Source organism: Diadema setosum, chromosome 16 (genome assembly GCF_964275005.1).
Source record: "Diadema setosum chromosome 16, eeDiaSeto1, whole genome shotgun sequence".
Taxonomy (NCBI): Eukaryota; Metazoa; Echinodermata; class Echinoidea; order Diadematoida; family Diadematidae; genus Diadema; species Diadema setosum.
The window spans coordinates 26,017,691-26,037,427 of record NC_092700.1 but is presented as its reverse complement, the minus strand read 5'-3'; the positions used below and the strand labels follow the sequence as shown (position 1 = coordinate 26,037,427).

At 39.5% G+C, this 19,737-nt stretch overlaps 1 protein-coding gene across 1 annotated transcript; it reads right to left on the bottom strand.

The window, feature by feature from the left end:
* Positions 1-1,333: 1,333 nt before the first annotated feature.
* Positions 1,334-18,499, bottom strand: LOC140239753 (uncharacterized). Its single transcript, XM_072319573.1, has 10 exons — positions 18,332-18,499; positions 10,287-10,478; positions 9,840-9,978; positions 7,458-7,548; positions 6,812-6,926; positions 5,374-6,207; positions 4,037-4,095; positions 3,183-3,319; positions 2,416-2,584; positions 1,334-1,520 (listed from the first exon to the last, which is right to left on the bottom strand). Exons 1-10 carry the CDS (start codon positions 18,482-18,484, stop codon positions 1,334-1,336), a joined length of 2,076 nt encoding a protein of 691 aa, XP_072175674.1. The 5' UTR covers positions 18,485-18,499.
* Positions 18,500-19,737: the final 1,238 nt, after the last annotated feature.

The following is a 19,737-nucleotide window of genomic DNA, read 5'->3' as shown; positions in this document are numbered from 1 at the left end:
TGCATACACCAAGTGTAAAAAAATAACCCTGCTGGCATTGCATAAATGTGAGGGTAATAGTAAAATTTTGAAGTCTTGCACTTGACCTTTGACCCCTGACCTTTGACCCCATGAACCCTACATTCTCTAGATAATCACTTCCAGTCAGTACATGTATATACTATGTTCCATGAAGATACCTTGAACAATTTTCCAAGGTACGGAGAAAAAAAAAGAAGTTTTAATATTTTTACATGACCTTTTGACCTTTGACCTTTGACCTCATGACCCAAACTTTCACCAGAGAATCTTATTTGGGTAATACATGTATACACTAAGTTTCAAGAAAATCTCTTCAGGCATTCAATAGATATGGTAGAAATAGTGAAATTTTATGTATTTGACCCTGACCTTTTGACCTTTGACCTTTAACCTCATGACCCAAACTTTCACCAGAGAATCTTAATTGGGTAAAACATGTATACATTAAGTTTCAAGAAAATATCTTCAGGCATTCAATGGATATGGTGAAAATAGTGAAATTTATGTATTTGACCTTGACCTTTTGACCTTTGACCTTGAGCATGTGCACCCAAAAGTTGATAGGCACAACTTCACCCCCTAATACACATACATGCCAAGTTTCATTAGGATACCTCAACAGGTTTCGATAGTTACCTTGTCCACAAAATTCATTACGGACGGACGGAAGGACGGACGGACGGACGGACGGACGGACGGACGGACGGACGGAAGGACGGACGGACGGAAGGACGGACGGACGGACGGACGGACAACCCGAAAACATAATGCCTCCGGCACCACTTCGTGGCGGAGGCATAACAACAATACATGGTTGAGGTCTGTCTGACATGCGTTACAAGTCAAGCACATTCTTTCCAATGAAATTCAATTTCATAAAATGTATTTGTTGACGACTTTTTGCCACATTTGAAGATATGGTTGATAAAACTGCAAAAGGACATAAAGTTATGAAAGCCTAATGGGTTTCTACAGAGCACACTAACTTTTTTTCCCCACTGCAAATATCTACCCGGCTATGATTGTGATAACTGGCCACTGTTGATTCATCCTGTCTCCCACTGTTTCCATAGCAACACTTCCTTGCCATAATAACATTCAAACCCCATCCACGTTCTGTATGACTGTGCAGCTAAGAGACATGTTTGACGTGTTAACGCATCCTGCTCACTCTTGAATTGGACAAAAATATCTCGAGGCACCTCATCTGGATTTATGCCATCATCCCGGGGCTTGTGGGGTGAAACTGAAGAACTCAGGGGGGCAAGTTCCATGGGCATGGCCCTATAGAGGGGCGCAGGTGCCTCCGGCCTTACCTGGCCCCAAGGAAGGTGATGGCGGCGTAGTTGGTGTGTGCATTGTGCTTCGTGTCAATGTGGATCTCGTCCCCGTCCTCCATGTCGTAGCGGCTCATTGGAAGGAGGTCCTGAATGAGGTGGTTGTACTCCTGCAGACCCGACGGACCCGGGGCCTTGGGCACATGGTACAAGCTGAGCATTCTGGGGTGGCACAAGAGAGAGTGCGAAATTGAAAAAGCAATTTACAAAATGTATGCGCGGAAAACAATGATGACAATATTGATGTTTACACATCTGCTTTTCTCGACCTCTGTCTTTCATGTTACTTTCCCATTTGTTACCTTATCTGTCACTATATCACAACAATGATAATGATCACAACTTCAACAACACTGTACTAGTACCATTGCTAGCACTAATACCATTATTATCTATACAATGTATATTAATTATTTTCATCACTAATACTGATATCATTATTATCACCATCATCACCATCAACAGTACAGCCATAATCACCATCATCTTTATGAGCATTTACACAGTACTTACTACCATTACTCATATCATCAAAGCCATCATGGCTTCATCAAAAACACCAGCAACAATAATGATATGAACAACAAATTACAATAGCAAAGTCATGTGAATGTAGGCTACGGAAAAATATGTACAAAGAATGTATAGGAAAAATGTCACTGATCTCCAGGAAATTTCAGTGGAAGGGAAGTGGCCTGGATTCATTTTTTTTTTTTGAAGACTGAAGACACGTTTTGATTTCTATAATTTGTTCTTTGTGTTCTCATATCAATGTGATTGCAGTTGGACCTCCAGCCAGTTCTTGCGGGTTAAAGGAAAAGTATCCCTGGACAATTACCCCTACTCCCCTCGCCCGATACGTCCCATGACCTTAACCCTAACGCTAATGTAGTAATCCCTTACATGACCCTAACCCCAAAACCCTGACCTTAATCATCACTCTAACCCTATCACAAACCGGTATTTAGCCAGGAGGTAATTGTCCTGATTTGGTTCTTATGAATAGTCCTCAACACAATCCAATATGGGCATAACGTTTGTAGTGACACGCCCTTACCCATAATGCTTCTTGACGAGTTTGGCACAGTACTTGCGGAGGTCGCCGACGTACTGAATGATGGAGATGTTGTCCTGATGGATGCAGCTTCCTTTGTAGATGAAGGAGAGGAAGGCGTATTTTCGAAAACCGCGCCCGATGTTGACGTCAACGATGGGCTTCAGAACTCCTGGAAGGGTCAACATTGAGAAGTGGTGTTGTCACAATAGGTCAAATCAAGACAAAAACTAAACAGAAAATACTAGAAAAATGCAGTAAAATTACACCACACATAGTAGGAATTATGTGGAATCATTTTTACCATCATACTGTATACGCCGAATATTTCGGAGGTTTTTATTTTCGCAAATTTCGCAAGTCAGGTGCTATTCGCGAATTTAAAGACACGCGAAAATATTGACTCTGATCCTGATGTGGATATGACATATATTTCTCCGTTCATTACAAGACTCCACGATCGCGAATTTAACCACTCGCAAAATTGTCGGGAATTCCCGATTCCCGAAAATATATGGCGTATATACTCGCGAAATATATGGCGTATACAGTATATCTATCCCCTTGCTTATTCCTTTAACATTTAAATTGTCCTCTGCTTATCTCTTTGTCTGTTAGTCCAGCTGTCTGTCTGTTTGTCAAACTGTGTCTGTCCCCCTGTCAACCTATTTGTTTGTTTGTTTGTCTGTCTGTCTGTCAGTCCATCTCTTGATACATGTATCACTCCTTCCATCTGCCTGAATGTCCGTCAGTAAGTTACATTGTCTTACCATGTCTCTCAATGAGCTGCTCAATCCAGGCGGGGGGCTCCTGCTGGTCGTGGAAGTGCCTGATGAAGAACCTCTCGCTCTTCTCCCGCTCCTCATCCTGGATCTCGCTGCCGTTCAGGAGACGGATTTTGGGCAGACTACAGAAGGTGATGGGGGGGGGGGGAGATCAGATGGAAGCTGTTTCATCATGTTGCATCGACAGTAAAGATGGTTTAGTTTGCTATCACTCTGTGAAACTAATTCCACAAGGGCATCAAATCTGGACAAACAATTTTTGACTTGCTTATCTGTTTAATACTCTTGCACAATAATCTTGAAAGTTTGTAGAGATTTTGTTCTGATAATTTGGTTTTATTCAAGCATTTAATAATTACACTATTATTATTCTAAATTTTAAAATCATATGAAAATCTCTTTACTAAGATTTGAGCGGCAGCGCTTGACTAGTAAAATTGTCAATAACTTTGCACAGAGACATGGAATTGGAAAAAAAAAATTGCTTTGACTTTCCTAAAAATCACAAAGCATCTAGTAATTCTCAGTATTTCATATCAACGGTCAATTTGAATGTGAGTTCTGTTCGTCATATTCTGAACTGCACCTATCATTTGTTATTTTTGTATCTGCAAAGATGATAGAAAAGGGTATCAGCAAATGTGCAAAATAACACCACTACAACTATTCTTTGAACCACAAGTAATGAGCTGTTTGTATATTTCTGCAAACCGGGTTCTCCCTCTTTCATCATATCAAGGGATTTAAATTAAAGCAGGTGCTTGCTATCCGCTCCACTATCTACACAGAAGTATACTGTTGTATCTATTTGGTTGTTCCTCTGGCAATGATGCGGTTACCTAGCAACCAGCAGCTTTCTCCTCTCATCTGCAGCGAGGTCTCTCATGAATGGGATTCCCTGGAGGAAGCCAAGACCAACAATTACTTTAAATACTGAGATCATACTCTTTTGCTAATTAGATTTCAAGGTCATCAATACTAATAGAATGGTTCGGCTATGTAATTTTGTATTGAGGGTAAAACTGCATAATCCCACTTAACAAATGACAAATCTCGCAGGCAAAACATACAATTGTAGTTCTCAGAAGGGCTCAAAATTCATCTTCCACTATTAGAAATTTGCTTGTAATACCTCAAAAGGGTCTACCAAGAATCTTGTCTGGCTGACGCAATTTGTCAGGATAATGAGTTGTTTTGGAGCAACTTGAGATCAAAAGCATAAAATAATTTTGATTGTTGCACAAAAACTTTTATTTCACAAGAGCCTGCCCAATTTTGTAGTGAGTAGGTAGAATGTTTAAATACATTATGATCCATTGTGCACTAGCAATTTTTTTTTTCCAAACAAGCTGCACTTGAGATCAAAAGCATAAAATAATTTTGATTGTTGCACAAAAACTTTTATTTCACAAGAGCCTGCCCAATTTTGTAGTGAGTAGGTAGAATGTTTAAATACATTATGATCCATTGTGCACTAGCAATTTTTTTTCCAAACAAGCTGCATGCGAGTCACTCTTGTGCATTAAGATGGATGGATACTGCTATGGCCCAATCTGTTGATTATCAATGCTCGATTACAAATCATTATGTAGCAACCGAGATTGGATGTTGTCAGATTGCAAATAAAGTCAGTTTAGCTCTTTGGCTAATATTTCACATTTTTGTTGTTACAAAACTGAAATCATGTCACGTTATTTCACACATTTCTCATGCATATATACGTGTGTGTGTACATTTTAAAGCAAAACTCAACAATTTCTGCAGGCATATGAAAAAGTTATGTTTCTTTTTAAAAATACATTTACTACATATATATTGTATAATCATGTTGAACTTGTTGTAGATGTTGAAAAACAGAGAATGACTGTCTTTGATATAGAATGATTACCACTTCAGCATATGGCAACAAACTAGATTCTGCACACAACATTTGCTGTACATCACAGCATGTCCACAATGCCAAGATAATTCATCTATCCTTATATACCGATATATATCTAGATAAACAAAACAAAACAGGAGGCTTACAATGTAACTTCTATTTAACCTCAAATCAACAAGGAAATAATATCAAAATTACACCTGCTCGATGAAATTTTCCAAGAATACAGAAGAAACTATATTTGGCGCAATAATTGCAATGACAGACAGGACAAAAGTTCCACCTTGAACTCACCTTTATTCTTAGAGATTCTAGGCATGGGAACATCCTAACCGCCTCTACGTCAGCCCACCCACTGATGAGCGTCTTGGTAACGCAGAGGACCTTGAGGTGCAGAAACGGCACCCATGGCACGCACTCCTCCTCCCCACCTTGCATCGACTCCTCCTCCTTGGTAGGGAAGTCCTTGTCTTCCCACCTGTTGCCTGGCAAAGGGGTGTCATCCTCCTCGTGCCCGATGGCCTCATCGTCTGCATCCCACGTGACCTCAAAGTAGGCAAACTTGTCCGTGTTGACGTCAATTTTGGTTTCCACGTCCTCCGCCGGTGCTTCTCTCTCCGGGCTGGAATGTTTGTGGAGCTTTCGGTGTTTCGACCGCTTGGGCTTGGAGTTCCTTGGTGAGACGCGAGGGGCGCCGTGCTCGCTGATGTCAGGGAGGGTGCCACCGTTGAGCAGCTGGCGATTTGAGGGGCTTCCCTTCGGCATCGAGTCCCCTTCCTCTGCACCCTGCTTGGTGCAGCCGAAGCCGGAGTCCGCCAAGCCATAGAGGTCGCCGTCTTCAGATCCCTGGCTGGCGAGGCGATGCCGGCGGTCGTGGCGCGGCGTGTTCGGCTGGCTGTCCTCCATCCCGCTGTCGTATGACGCTGGATCCGCCACTGTGGTTGCAGTCGTTGATGTTGTGGCTGTTGATGTCCCAACTTCAGCCGAGGTCTGGACCCCTTGGTCCTGGGTGCTGTTGATAGTGTCCTGGATCAGCTGGTCTAGGATCTGGTCCACAATCTCCTGGTGCTCCATGGCACACTCATCAGGTGAACTCTCTGGACCTGGTTCCATCTTTTCAGATGCCTCCTGAAATGAGATGTAGAAACCATTCACAGCTGGTGCTATCACAAGCGCGAAATGTTATAGGGCAAGCATAGAATGAATGCAATACATGCTTCCATGCTTTCAATATGACACTGAACTCAACCGAGGTAAAAGTTTGCTGGAATGAAATTAACAGATGAGTATAAGAGCCTTTTCTTTCCTGATTTACACTGTTATTAAAACATTATCACAGATTAAAAACAAAAACAAACAGGGGGAGGAAATTCCCTACATTCAGATTTAACGTGATTTCTCAAAATCACAAACAACAAGCTTCTACTCTAAAGGATCTTACATGTGAAGTTAGGTACTCAAACTTGCGACTTCTGCTTGAAATTCAACAGTCCTATCCCATCTACTGTAAACGTCATCAATATTCTCACGCAATTACTTTTTCGTGCTGAGCAGCTCAAAAACATGTTTGCGGGGTCTTGAGTTCATGCTAATGCCATTGTCAACCCATTCAAGACATGCAGAGAAAACAGTGAAGGCAGTTTTGCAGGTTTATAGAATTCGCGCCAGCGAAGAGTAAAACGAAATACAGGAAAATCAATGTACCACAAAAATTTCTTGAATAGTGTCTCACCTCTTGGTCATCCACATAGCCTTCCACAGTGTACTTGATGTCTGTGAGTGGGTTTTCAGACAGCATCAGGGTCTGAAGCTTTGGGAGGAGGCAAAGACAGGCCACCTGCTCCCATCTGATGACACAAGGGGTGCAAACAAAACAATGATATATAAAGAAACAAGGTAAGGACATTCAACTTGATGAACTGATTATTTACACATCAATGTAGGGCAATTTGTCAATCAGTTGCAAAGGTGAGGACAGAAACAATATCCTATCAAAACAGACCTGATTGTCATCTGTTTCAAGAAAGTTTTATTTTATTAGATGGTAACAAAGTTCACTCTGAGATTTCATAGCCAACTTGTGCATGAACAAACCTTCCATGCACAAACATTATGTGAGCTTTTTCTTTAATTGATAGTTAATTACCCTCTTGTTATTTCAAAACAAGGTGCAAATTTTTCTTGAGTCAACAATTTTGTTATTGTCTCGACTTCAAACTTCAAAAAGTCACAACTTCTTAGCAGAATGTCAGACTTGCCTCAAACTTCACCCAGGTGTTCTACTGATATTGCTGCATGTATTACATGCAATCCCCATGAAAATTTGGGTTTCATCCTCCTTTTTAATGTCCTATCAGGAGGAGCAAAGCATACAGTACCTGGTGAACTTGTTGTCAGTGAGATGCAGGGTCTGTAGACGGGGGAGACAGCGGGCTAGTAATTTGCCAGACAACGGTATGTCTTCATAACCTGGAGCAAATGGACAAAGGGGTCAAGAGGAGAGTATTCTCTCATAGCAAGAAAAAGGAACGAGTATGTAATATTGTCATTTGTAGACACTGGTTCTCTAACAGCAAGAACTTTGCATTCCCAGGAAAGGGTAGTAATGAGTGGTATTACTGTATAAGGTCTAGGCTATACAGTAGCTAGATGTCTATGAACCTAATATAACAGATCTAGACCACACACTACAGTTATCTGTCGGCCTGTCAGGCTAGCTGCATATAGACTACTACCCAGTATTCTAACAGGTCCAACAGTTAGTCTAGTGATACATCGTCATGTGTTTTTTCTCGCATGCCCACAAGAAGACATATAGATTTCTGACAAACAAACTAATGTTTCCAACAACAAAAAATGATTGACACAAAAGAGAAACGACTATTCGCAATAGAATGAGAGAAAGTTGCGAGAAGAATGGCTTGGCGAGACTAATCATACTTAAAGATATGAACACTCTGTGCTAGAGAAATGACATGTTAAAAGAAGAATGATTATGAAAAGACAAAGTTTACAAAAACAAGAATGGTTTTTTAAAAAAAGAATGCTTTGCAAAACGAAGAATTGCTTGTGAAAAAACAAACAGTTTACAAAAAAGATCAACGATTTACAACAAAAAAAAATGGTTGAAAAAAGACAACATGATTTGAAACAGGAAAAATTTCTCATGAAAAGACAAACAGTTTATAAAAAGATGAATGGTTTATAAAAAGATGAATGATTTTACCCTTTGCAATTAGAGGAATGGTTGTGAAAAAGATGAAAGGTTTGCAAAAAGATGAAAGGTTTGCAAACAGATGAATGCTTACAAAAGACAGATAATATGTGAAAGTGAAATGTTTTTTTAAGAAGATGAATGGTGGAATATTTAATTCCCTTCTGATGTATCATACCCCCACCCCTCAAAAAAAAAAAGTTTCATTCAGTTTCTGCCTCAAGTTGACTTTCAAAATGCTGAGTAAGAGCAGAAACCACAAACTAGTGGTGAATTGCAATTTTGAGCTTACGTGATATTAGTGGCAGCTGCTCACTAGAAAACCAAATGACCATGGCAACAACCATCACTGATGACATCACTTTGGTGATGAAGCAGTTGTATTCACACACTAGTACCGTGAAGCATACAAAATAATACCTCAAACTCTTAATCCACATATGAATAGCTTAAAGGGTGTTCAGCCGGCTTGGCAGGTACATTAATTATCAATTTATACACCCTTGTTCTGCAGTCCGTATTTTGTGCCAGAACATTGTGCTGCACTGGAATATGTTTTGATGGGTAATACTGAGCCCAATGTATAATGCAGGTAATTTGTTTGTGTGTGCGTGCGTGTGTGTGTGTGTGTGTGTGTGTTTGTGTTGATTCTTTTTTTCTTTTTCATGTTTTTGGAAGTACATTCCTTTAGCCCTCTTTAGGCAGCAGGTCTCTTCAGATACATGTAACCCTCTTTGGGGGGGGGGGGGGGGGCTAGCCCCCCCCCCCTACTGTTTGTGCACCATACAAAGGAATACATAAAAGGTGTCATCACTTTGGGCCCCCCCTTTTTTTTAACCTGGAAGTACGTAAGTGGCAGTCAAAAGAAATATATAGAGATCTTGAAGTGTGAGTGCGGTAAGGTTATGTTTTTCCGCTGAAGACCTTTTTTTTTTTGCTTGTCAGCTGAAGAAACTTGGAAGTGGAAGGGGAGAGATGAGCTGAAGACCACCATTTTTTTTTTTTTTTTTTTGCTTGTTAGCTAATGAAACCCGGAAGTGGGCCCCCACTTTTGAAAACGCTCCGCTGGCACTGATAATGTCTTCAATGGATTTGGTAACTGAACAAGTTCATATACAACAGTTCTGTAAAACTACCTTTACTGCACTGCACAGAGAGATACATGTACTACTAGAATTCAAAATACATTCAATGAACCTTTCTACAGATTCAACAAGTTTTGCACTCGCTTTCATAAATTAAGGTCTGCAGCCATCAAGTTAGTTTTTTTTTTTCTTTTTGCTGTAGTTTGTCATTGTTTTGTTTTCTGTTGCCACAAACTGCAGCCTTCTATTTCACACCACTGAGACACTGTGCAAATGAGGAACACTACTACCAGGATATGCACTTGCCCTAATCACATCACACATCAGAGATGGCCTCAACAAAAGATATGGTTCAACTACTAATTGCACATATTCAAGCAATGTTTGGAAGTATCTCTTGATTATGTCGTTTTGTATGTACATTGTATATCAATCATGTTTGATTAATGTGCCATACTTACCATTCTTACTCGCATGGAGTTCTGTCAGGCATGGCAGCCTGCCTGTTACCATGGCGATGTCCTCCCATGACACACAGGTGTTGTTGAGGACCAAGTTCTCAATTCCAAATGTCACATCGGAAAGCTTCGTTAGGCTTTTCTGTGCAAGCAATACAAGAAATGAAAACTGAGTACAGCAAACAAATGCATAAGGTGTACCTTGTGAATTGTATTCTATCCTTAATTTTACTTTCATCAAAATATACCGATGTTTGATACTGACTTTCCTCAATCGCCTTTCACCTATTCAAGTCCATCACTGCATTACAAAATCTTTGTTGGGACATAGCTGAGATCAGCTATACAGCAATGTATACAGGTTTATGTCAGTAAAAAAAAGAAGAACAGATCGCAGTGTGCCAACAAAAACAAATACAATAGATGTACCAAAACAAAAATTGTCTGTACCTTTGGGTCCTTGAGGTTGTTGCCGCTCAAGTTGACAAACTTGAGATTGTCCAGGGCTCTGAATATGCTAATGACCTCATGCCAGCAGCCAATGAGATTGTTGGAGAGGTCCAGGTCGGTGATGTTGGGGCAGAGGGAGGTGAGGCCTTCTGAGGGGATCCCTGCATGGGTGACTCCTCCCATGGAGAGGACCTGTGGAAGCAGCCAATCACAGATTGCTATTTGTTATAAAACAAATACAGCACAGATCCCAAGTGTATGAAAGCATCATCGTATGAGCATACTGGGAAAGTTCGTGGAGAAAGGCTGCCTTGATCCTTACAGTGGGAATACAAAGACAAGGTGAATATATCTTTCAATTTAAGCAAACATTTGTGACTGAGAGTGTTGTCTCCAAAATATGATACAATGTAATGAATGATGACAATGAACATCAATGTGAAAAACAAGCCTACTACACTCAATAGCTGCTGAAAAAATTTTACCTGAACGTAAACCATAGAGTAATAAGACCCCCTGATTGGTATGCAGTAAAGCATTAGTTTGGCAAAATGTCAGTTTCACTTATCTGGTTGTACATAATGCATAACTACCACAAAACTGTGTCTTTTCAATTGTCACAGAATAAACAATGAATCTAGATTTGCATACTTCGGATGAAAACAGGTATGTCAACACTTCAACCTTGAGCTGTTGTATCTCACCATAACAAACTATCACGATATCTTCTTTGTCGGCTCATTTGTTTTGAAGAGCATGCTTTGTTGCACAAGAATGTCTGAGCTGTATTGTGAGAGGCCATTTCTAATATGGCACGTGTATTTGCAATGGAATTTTGTAGTTTGATTTGTATAATATGAGAACTAGTGCACAATGTGAATGCTGTATCTTTCTTTTTCTCTCATTCTGTTACATTTAACCTCAACTGAACTGTACTGATGAGCAAACATGCATACATACTTGTATGCATGACAACATGTACACACAAATCAAAACTTGATACCATATCACACACACACACACACAAAAAAAAAAAACCAAACCAAGGTAACTTATGATGTGAATGTGTGTGTGTCTGTGTTTTTGTGTGTGTACAGCGTAGGTCTATGCTCATGGGCGTGGGCACTGTTTGTGTGTGTATAACAACCCACCACCAATGTGAATCTGTCAAGGTCCCCTTCAAAACCAACAATCCATCCTAAAGCTGAAACCATTGTTATTCTGTGAGGTTTCTATAGGATTTGCTGCTCCACATATCCTTTCTGATGAACTTCACTGAATGATTGCCAATTTGGAGCAGAGAATTTGATAGTCCAGATTGTTCATGCCACTATGATTAAAGACAATGTTTGCAACCTGCAACTTGGACAAGACTCCATTCACTGATGTTTTAGTTTTAGTTTTCTGTTTTGTTTTGTTTTATTTTTTGAATGGATCTCAAAGTATCACTGGTTCTCCATGTTGGATGTTTAATATAAAAGAATGAACATTTCTACAATAAAAAATTATTTTCCTGTTCAGCAGGAGTACCAACGGCAGTGGAATGTTGCAAAAGGTTGTGAAACATCAACTATTTTTATACTCTGAAAATAGCCTAGACACTGCGGTTGCCACATTTTTGTGACAAGAGTTACGTGGCAGAACATTGTTGCATCGTTTTTTACTAACGATTTCCTGAATCATGAGAATAGTGCGTCATGGTTTTCTTTGTCTAGAGTTTGGTCAGGAAAAGTTAGAAACGCTAGCTTTTCTTCCACCTCTGCTTTTTCATACATGGATTTGCTTAAAGTTTCTAAACTACAAAGCACATACTGTAAGCTCATAATAACAGTAATATAATATAATATAATATAATATCATAATATCATAGAATAATTTTTACAAGACAGGGGTCAGTGCAACACTGATACTGTGTGAAACCAAATGCTACATCCACATCCTCCGTTTACAAAAAAAAAAAAAAAAAAAAAAAGATTATCATGTAGTAAAAATTTATCATGGGCAAGATTTATTTTTTCTTCTTCTGACATTACTTGAAACATGTCAATTTACATGCACAAAGCACAGCAATGCAATTATGACCATCGGATTTAAAGAAAAGATACCGTCAGTTACAAAATGTTGAAAGTAAGACATGAAAGTATGCACACCAGTTCTTGATCAGTTATGTGCATGTATATGAATATATTATGCAAATGAGTGAGCCGATGATGTCATCACCTCACTATCTCCAATAATTTTGGAGAACAAAAGACACTGAATTGCAATTAATTGACAAATTAATTGCCTTACATCGACGTAAATAAGCACTGAATTGATCAGTGTCCGGTGATCAGGAGGTCGTAGGTTCGAATCTTGCTCGAGTATATGTACGCCCATGATTTTTATCATGGCTACATGTACTACTGAAACACTGATCAATTTATAGTGCTTATTTACGTCGATGTAGGGCAATTTGTCAATCAGTTGCAATGAAAAACATCTCGACGGGAGAATTTCATGAATTTGAAGAAAAGACACTGAAACCTGACTGAATGACTTCAAAATAATGATCCTGATATACTTGTACCACAACTTGAGGCTGGGGCATACAGCTGTAATTGCATTTGTAAAAAAAAAAAAAAAAAAAAAAAAAAAAAAAAAATGACTGGAAATTTCAAGGCTTTGTGCACATGCAACTTTATGCATGGAAAGTTGTGACATAATGACATCTTTTATTTATGTAATATCCACCTTGCGGGTGCTGTTTTGTGAGAACTTCATGCTATGACCTCACATCATCCCTAATTCTTCTCCAAATTTGATCAAACTTTTCCCTGCTGCACTCCAAAAATGTTTACTCCTTTTTCATACTAACTTTAAACTTCTAATGGTGGAGTAAAACACATATTTTGCTTAATACTTAAGTTGCATGTTTAAACTACAACACATTTTGCTTGCCAGGCAAAGAAACTGACAATTGCTAGGAATTCACTTGACTGTAAAGGAGTACTCATGGTGGATTGTACAATGTATTCTTGTATTCAGGAATCATGTGTGTATCATAATGTGTTCGGTATGGGTTTGTATATATTTTTTTGCCAATTATGTCATCATTATTCCTGGATGCATGAGATCACTTCCTCCAAGAGTCAGCATCTCTCGACAGGTCGCTGTAGAATTTGTCATGGCTGGGGCCGGCCACGTCACAAGTGAGAGATCACAATGTACTAGATAAAAGGAAGCAAGCCAGGATCGATGGTCAGCAGTTTAATGAAGATGTAGTCTAACTAAAGGTATAAATCAGACCCTACTGCATGTTGATCATGATGTTCTGAACATCTCCTTCAGACATTTACAATGTACACTGTACCTTGTCACATCTTATTACTTTCCACTTTTGTCAGTATTGACTATAGGCAATGCAAAAAACTTTTCATATAATTGAGGTTTGTATTATATGCAGTCTTAGTAAATTTATTCAACCCTCTTGTAACGTACAATTGTATGCCATAAGAGAAAGAGTAGATATTTTGCATAAAGTTTAGCCATGATAACAAAAATCCTGTCAGAAGGATTAAAACAAAATGCAAACAGATAAACACTTTTCTTCTCGACAGGCTCATGCAAATATTACATGATGATAACAATGGCAATGCCACTGAAAAGTGTCAGAAGAGGCAATTTTGGTGTATTTCAGTCTAGACAGCCTGTCGTACTATTATAATTTGTTATAAATCAAAAGAAGAAAAGAAAAAAGAGTAAAATAAGAATGTTGCTAATGTTTGCAATTTGGATATTATATACAGTAGTGCTTGATGTGGGAAAAAGTAAGGAAATTGAGGAAATTACGGAAAGGAAATTAATCATGTGTCTGGGTATTATGCATTTTGGCTTTGTGCCCTAAAAAGAGGGCCTAGTTTGCAAAACTAACAAAGACGATTTCCCTATTGTAACGAGAACAAAAGGTAGCCTGCAACAGCCACTGCAACGACCCAGCCAGTCTGAAGCATGACAGGTTGAATGCTTGTAGTCTGGATTTCCAGACAGAGAATGCAGCCATCTGTTTTGCCTACAGGCTCATTGCCACAAGGTCCCCTACACCGAAGTAGCCACATAGAGATGCCCATAGTGTACGAAATGATGTATATTATTTGGGTTGAACCATGCAGGACTACACATACTGTACAATTTTATCTTTTATTGCATGCATTTCACACAACAGAACACATTGTGCTCACAGGGAAGTGGGAAGACTCCCTCGTAATCTGCACCACACACAATGTACAGTATACATTGTATGGTGGCAGACAGAAAACAGGGTCTAGGTGCAAAACTACAGTCATCCAGCTATATTCCTGTCATTTTAAAGGACATTACAAAAAAAAAATATATATATATAATAATATAACATCGAGAGTGCACTCAGACAGCCACACAATGATAGTATGAAACACTTCAAATTGTCTAAATCTTTCATTATGTAAATTCTTTCTGAAATGAATATCTTGTGGTTCAAAATAGTTTTCATATATGAATGTACAATACTTGAAACAATGTTGCTAGTTGTTTCAAGCAGATACTTAGCATTGAAACTTTTGTTTCTGATGGCTAGAATGCCAGAATGCTATTGAAGAAAGTGAATTAAACTACACTGTACTTTTTATTAGGATGAATACATTGTACAGTATGCTTAATAAAGTTTGATCCAGTCTTGCACAAATATGAAGCACTTCTCATCGCAGAATATACCCTGCATATATTCACATGTATGATCTCCTTGCACACAATTTTGCACCAAATTCTAGAGGCAAAGACAACAGAAATCAAGCAGACTTTTAGCTGTTCAAATGAGATTGTGCAGCGTATGGTAGACAGCACTCACACACTCAGTCTCTGGCACTTTCTCAAGCAATCTTTTTTTATTTAGATTTCAAATAAAATCACTTATCACAGATCAACACAGGCAGCTCTGTAAATTAAGAGCAAGGAAATAACATTAAAGATGGAAGCACTGCTAGTATTTTCCACTATGGGTACATGTGTTATACCTTATAAGCAAACATTTGCAGCTGGCTGTCAAGTTCTTGTTCCAGGTCAGTACCTGGAACAATAGTTACAATGTGTAGTAAGCTGACCCTTTTGGTTGCTTTCTTGGCTCTAAAGATTCAATAATGGTTCAAACTTCTGTGTACATCAGATGAATTCCATAAACCTGCAAAGTATTCACTATGCCACAGAATATGAGATGATCTCATAGGCTTTAATTATTACAAAATTTAGTTGAAAACAAGGTTCAACTGCAGTCTCTGCTGCAATAAAGTACAAATTTTGAAGGGCCAGTGCATTGCATGTCCAAACAATGACAGCAAGATGAGTTTCAGTTCCAAACAGGAAATGGGAAGGTAGATAAACTAAAACCGGTCAATGTTGAGTGCATACAATCCGTAAGTTCATTGACAGGTATATGTACATGTACACGTATCCCTGGAGTCTGTGAACTACTGGATTTTAGCATTATGTACAATGTATAATTGGGCTTCACAGCAAAAATATGGTACACTTGTCAAACATGTGTGCAGGCATGCGTGCATAAGGTGAGGGTATTGTATCAAGGCATGTATGGTATGTTGTATGACCACCGCAAGGATGAGATGGTATTCTGCACTTCAAATTGCAGTGGAAAATCACACATAAACTTCTTCTTCTTCTTTTTTTTTTCAGTTTGGAAACCTTTCAGATCTTCAGTGTTAAAATAAAGAAATGCTCCTGCTAGGGTGTCACGTGCTATTTCAAACTATTAAATAATGACAACAATGACTGAAATTATGTTACTGAGTGTTGTACAATGTATGGGGAAAAATTAATGAGTGTAGAACTGTAAAATACACCACAGGCAAGGCATTTTCTATCAGCTGTCCAGAGTTCTCCAGAGATTCATTTCCTGTCCGCCAGTGCAGACCAATGTACAATTGTACTTGTTTGTTAACCATTCAAGAGATGTGATGAAGAGGTACAGTAAAATACTAGACTAGGGAACTATTACATTTTGTAGCACTGGAAAAGTTTCAAACAGCAATTGCATCAGCTGCCGGTGAAGCAGTGACTTGACTTCAAAATTTGAACCACTTGTGGCATTCAAGTGCTTGCAAGAATTAGCTACGTGTAGGCCCTACTTATCTACAACAGTCAATTTTAACAAAATATCATCTGGCAAGAAACCTACACGCTCAGTCAAATTCTTATCCATGCAACTGCCAGAAGCAGTTTAATATGACACATAATTACTAGTAGGCCTATCTATGCATCTAAAAAGGCCAATACAGTTGGGCCTATTTTATGAGACTCTCAAGCATTGATCTTTAAAAAAAATGTCCTCGTCAATGATGGGTTAGGCTTTGCACTGTAATTTTGTCTTGTTTCCTCTCCTCTCTCCTAGTCCTATGTCTATATTTTCCTTGACTTCTAAAGTTCTATATTTTCTTTCCTTCACATATGCACTGTAATGTACTCTATTGTAAGAGAGAGTGCCCATTGATTACTGTAATTATTACATTTTTAAGCACTCTGAACCCCCCTGAACCCCCCCCCCCCCCCCAGTTTCGGGTCTAATATACAGACTACAATTTGTACCGTTCTATACAAACCTCAAATACATGCAGCTTGAACTTCCATGTTCATTGACCATTAACAGGCTATGCCAAAAGATAAGAATCAGAACTTAAAACCCCTAACTTGTTACAAAGATTCCCTTGAACCTTGAACCTTGAAGTACGTGTAGGCTAATCCCTACTCAGTTCGGGAAACCCACTCACAAGGGGGGCCCCTCCTTATAAGTAACCCGTCCCCCTTATAAGTAACCCCGTCCCCCTTATAAGTAACCCCCGGGGCACCCCTTATAAGGAGTCTCCACGCTTTTTTGCAATGCAACGCGAAAATGAAAGGACTGCGGCAATTCGCTTGATTATGTCCATAAAGCTTCACAAGTTTCCTAGTTACTCACGAAATTTGAGCAAAATCGGTTTGAGGCATCATATCTAAAATCATGGATTTAAACGCGATGTCAAACGACCCATGCGAATGCTGAAATGCGAGCGATTACTGGCGTGAGTGTCGCCAGGCGCGGCGGCGCGGCAATGTTTGAGTGCAGACGTGGCGACTGAGTACGGAGGTCAGTCGCCACGTCTGCACTCAAACATTGCCGCGCCGCCGCGCCTGGCAACACTCGCGCCAGTAGTCGCTCGCATTTCAGCATTCGCATGGGTCGTTTGACATCGCGTTTAAATCCATGATTTTAGATATGATGCCTCAAACCGATTTTGCTCAAATTTCGTGAGTAACTAGGAAACTTGTGAAGCTTTATGGACATAATCAAGCGAATCGCCGCAGTCCTTTCATTTTCGCGTTGCATTGCAAAAAAGCGTGGAGACTCCTTATAAGGGGTGCCCCGGGGGTTACTTATAAGGGGGACGGGGTTACTTATAAGGGGGACGGGTTACTTATAAGGAGGGGCCCCCCTTGTGAGTGGGTTTCCCGAACTGTACTAGGCTGTTGCAGCTTTTCGTGGGAAGCTATACACTTGTCACTGGGATGGTACACGGTGACATCAACGGCCAACGGACAGAGTGTATTTACAGATGGCAAATATAATCAATTATACAAAATTAAAATTGTACATTGTAAAACGTATTAGTGTTTCTTTTGTAGACCCTATCATTTATCAATTGATCTATGAACATTTCCTGTTTAAAAATAAAATTTAATAAATTTATGTAAAATTTAGATCTAACGTCAAGTTTCATCAAAATTCATTCCCAACTTTTTGAGCTAAATATTTGCACACAGACAGACAGACAAACAAACAAATGCCGGTAAAAGTTAAACGGGTGAGTAAAGTCCAATCTTGTGAATCAGAAATTTAGGCATTCATACTGCAATCAAAATCAGGACAGCCGGGTTCCTACACAACTGCAGAGCAATCCTACACTGCTGCTATGACGGACTACTGTACACAGCAAAGAACGACGCCAGCGAAGCAGGCAGCTCGAACAAAAACAAACACTCACCACGCTCGTCAAATAGCTCAGCTCCGCATCCCCCTCGCACCCGCTGTTCTTTCGCGGCCTGTTCGTGAAGACAAAACTCACGATGAAATTTGACGTATCGTCGTCTTCTTCGCAATATTTTGCTTTCAGAGCTTCAACGAATGATTTGGGCATTTTGAATCACTTATCAGGAAGCTAGAAATTGCAGAAAATCAGCCCCTGATAATTTGACAATGTATTAGCATCACACAGTAATTTATTTGGCCTGTGATATCTGCCCGTATGTTTTCGAACAAAACTATTTTGTTGTGCAATACGATAAGTGCTAACTGCGCGACCCGACTTCACACTGTAGAGTTGTAGCATTGCATTACAAGAAGCACACGCAGTGCGCAGAAGGGCTTACTCCATAGAACTTGACACTCGCGATTTCACACGCAAACGGGTCCGATGGCAGCCATTTTAGTAACAAGCCGTTGAGGGCATTGTGGCGAGCAATCGCGAGGCCATAATGGAGCGAACTCTGCCTTCCTTTTGAACATTTTCTCCATTTTAAGGAGGTAGACAGCAGTATAACTGTGTTTCAGACCTCAAAATGTCATCCAGAGACATCAGTTCTGCCGAGGCATAACAAATATGAAGAAGGGGAGAGTGGGGTGAACTGGGACGCGGGAGAAGTGGGACACCTCTCATATCAATATCTCAAGAAGTTTTGAACTGATCAGCTTTCAAGTCTTATCACCTATTAGGCATTTGGCATAGATTACAAGCATGCACAATTTCATGGTAACTGCTCTGCAACAACTCTGCGGGGAAGTTTAATTTTGAATAATTCTTATTGGACACTTTTTTGTAGTTTTTTTTTTTTTTTTTTTTTGCATTTAGTGTGAAGTGCTTTCTTAATCGTACGGCTTTTAGCAGGCACTTACCATGCCAATAATGATAAAAATATAGATGTATAGGCCTGATGGTGAGTTCTAATAATTTGCATAAAAAGATTTTGCAAAAATTACTAATTGTGATGTTAGCCACCATTTGATTTTTTTTTTTTTTTTTGAGGGGGGGGGGGGGGTCTGGGGTGAACTGGGACAGCATCACTGTCTCACCATGGAGCTACCATTTTGATAGCTCCATGGTCTCACTTCTCCCTGTATTCAAAGTTACGATAAAGATTTTATGACTATTTTCTAAATTCTGGATGTTTTTTTTTTTTTTTTTTTTTTTTTTTTAATGCAAGGTCTATTGATGGACCGTGCATATATCACGTATTGCGCCACCTGAAACTCCTCATGTGTAAAATAAATATTCAAACGCACATAGGGCCTACACACGTGCGCGCGCGCGCGCACACACACACACACACACATTATCATAATTATTATGTATTCTTGTAATATCGGTCGATATACTGTAGTTGTTTGCCCCAC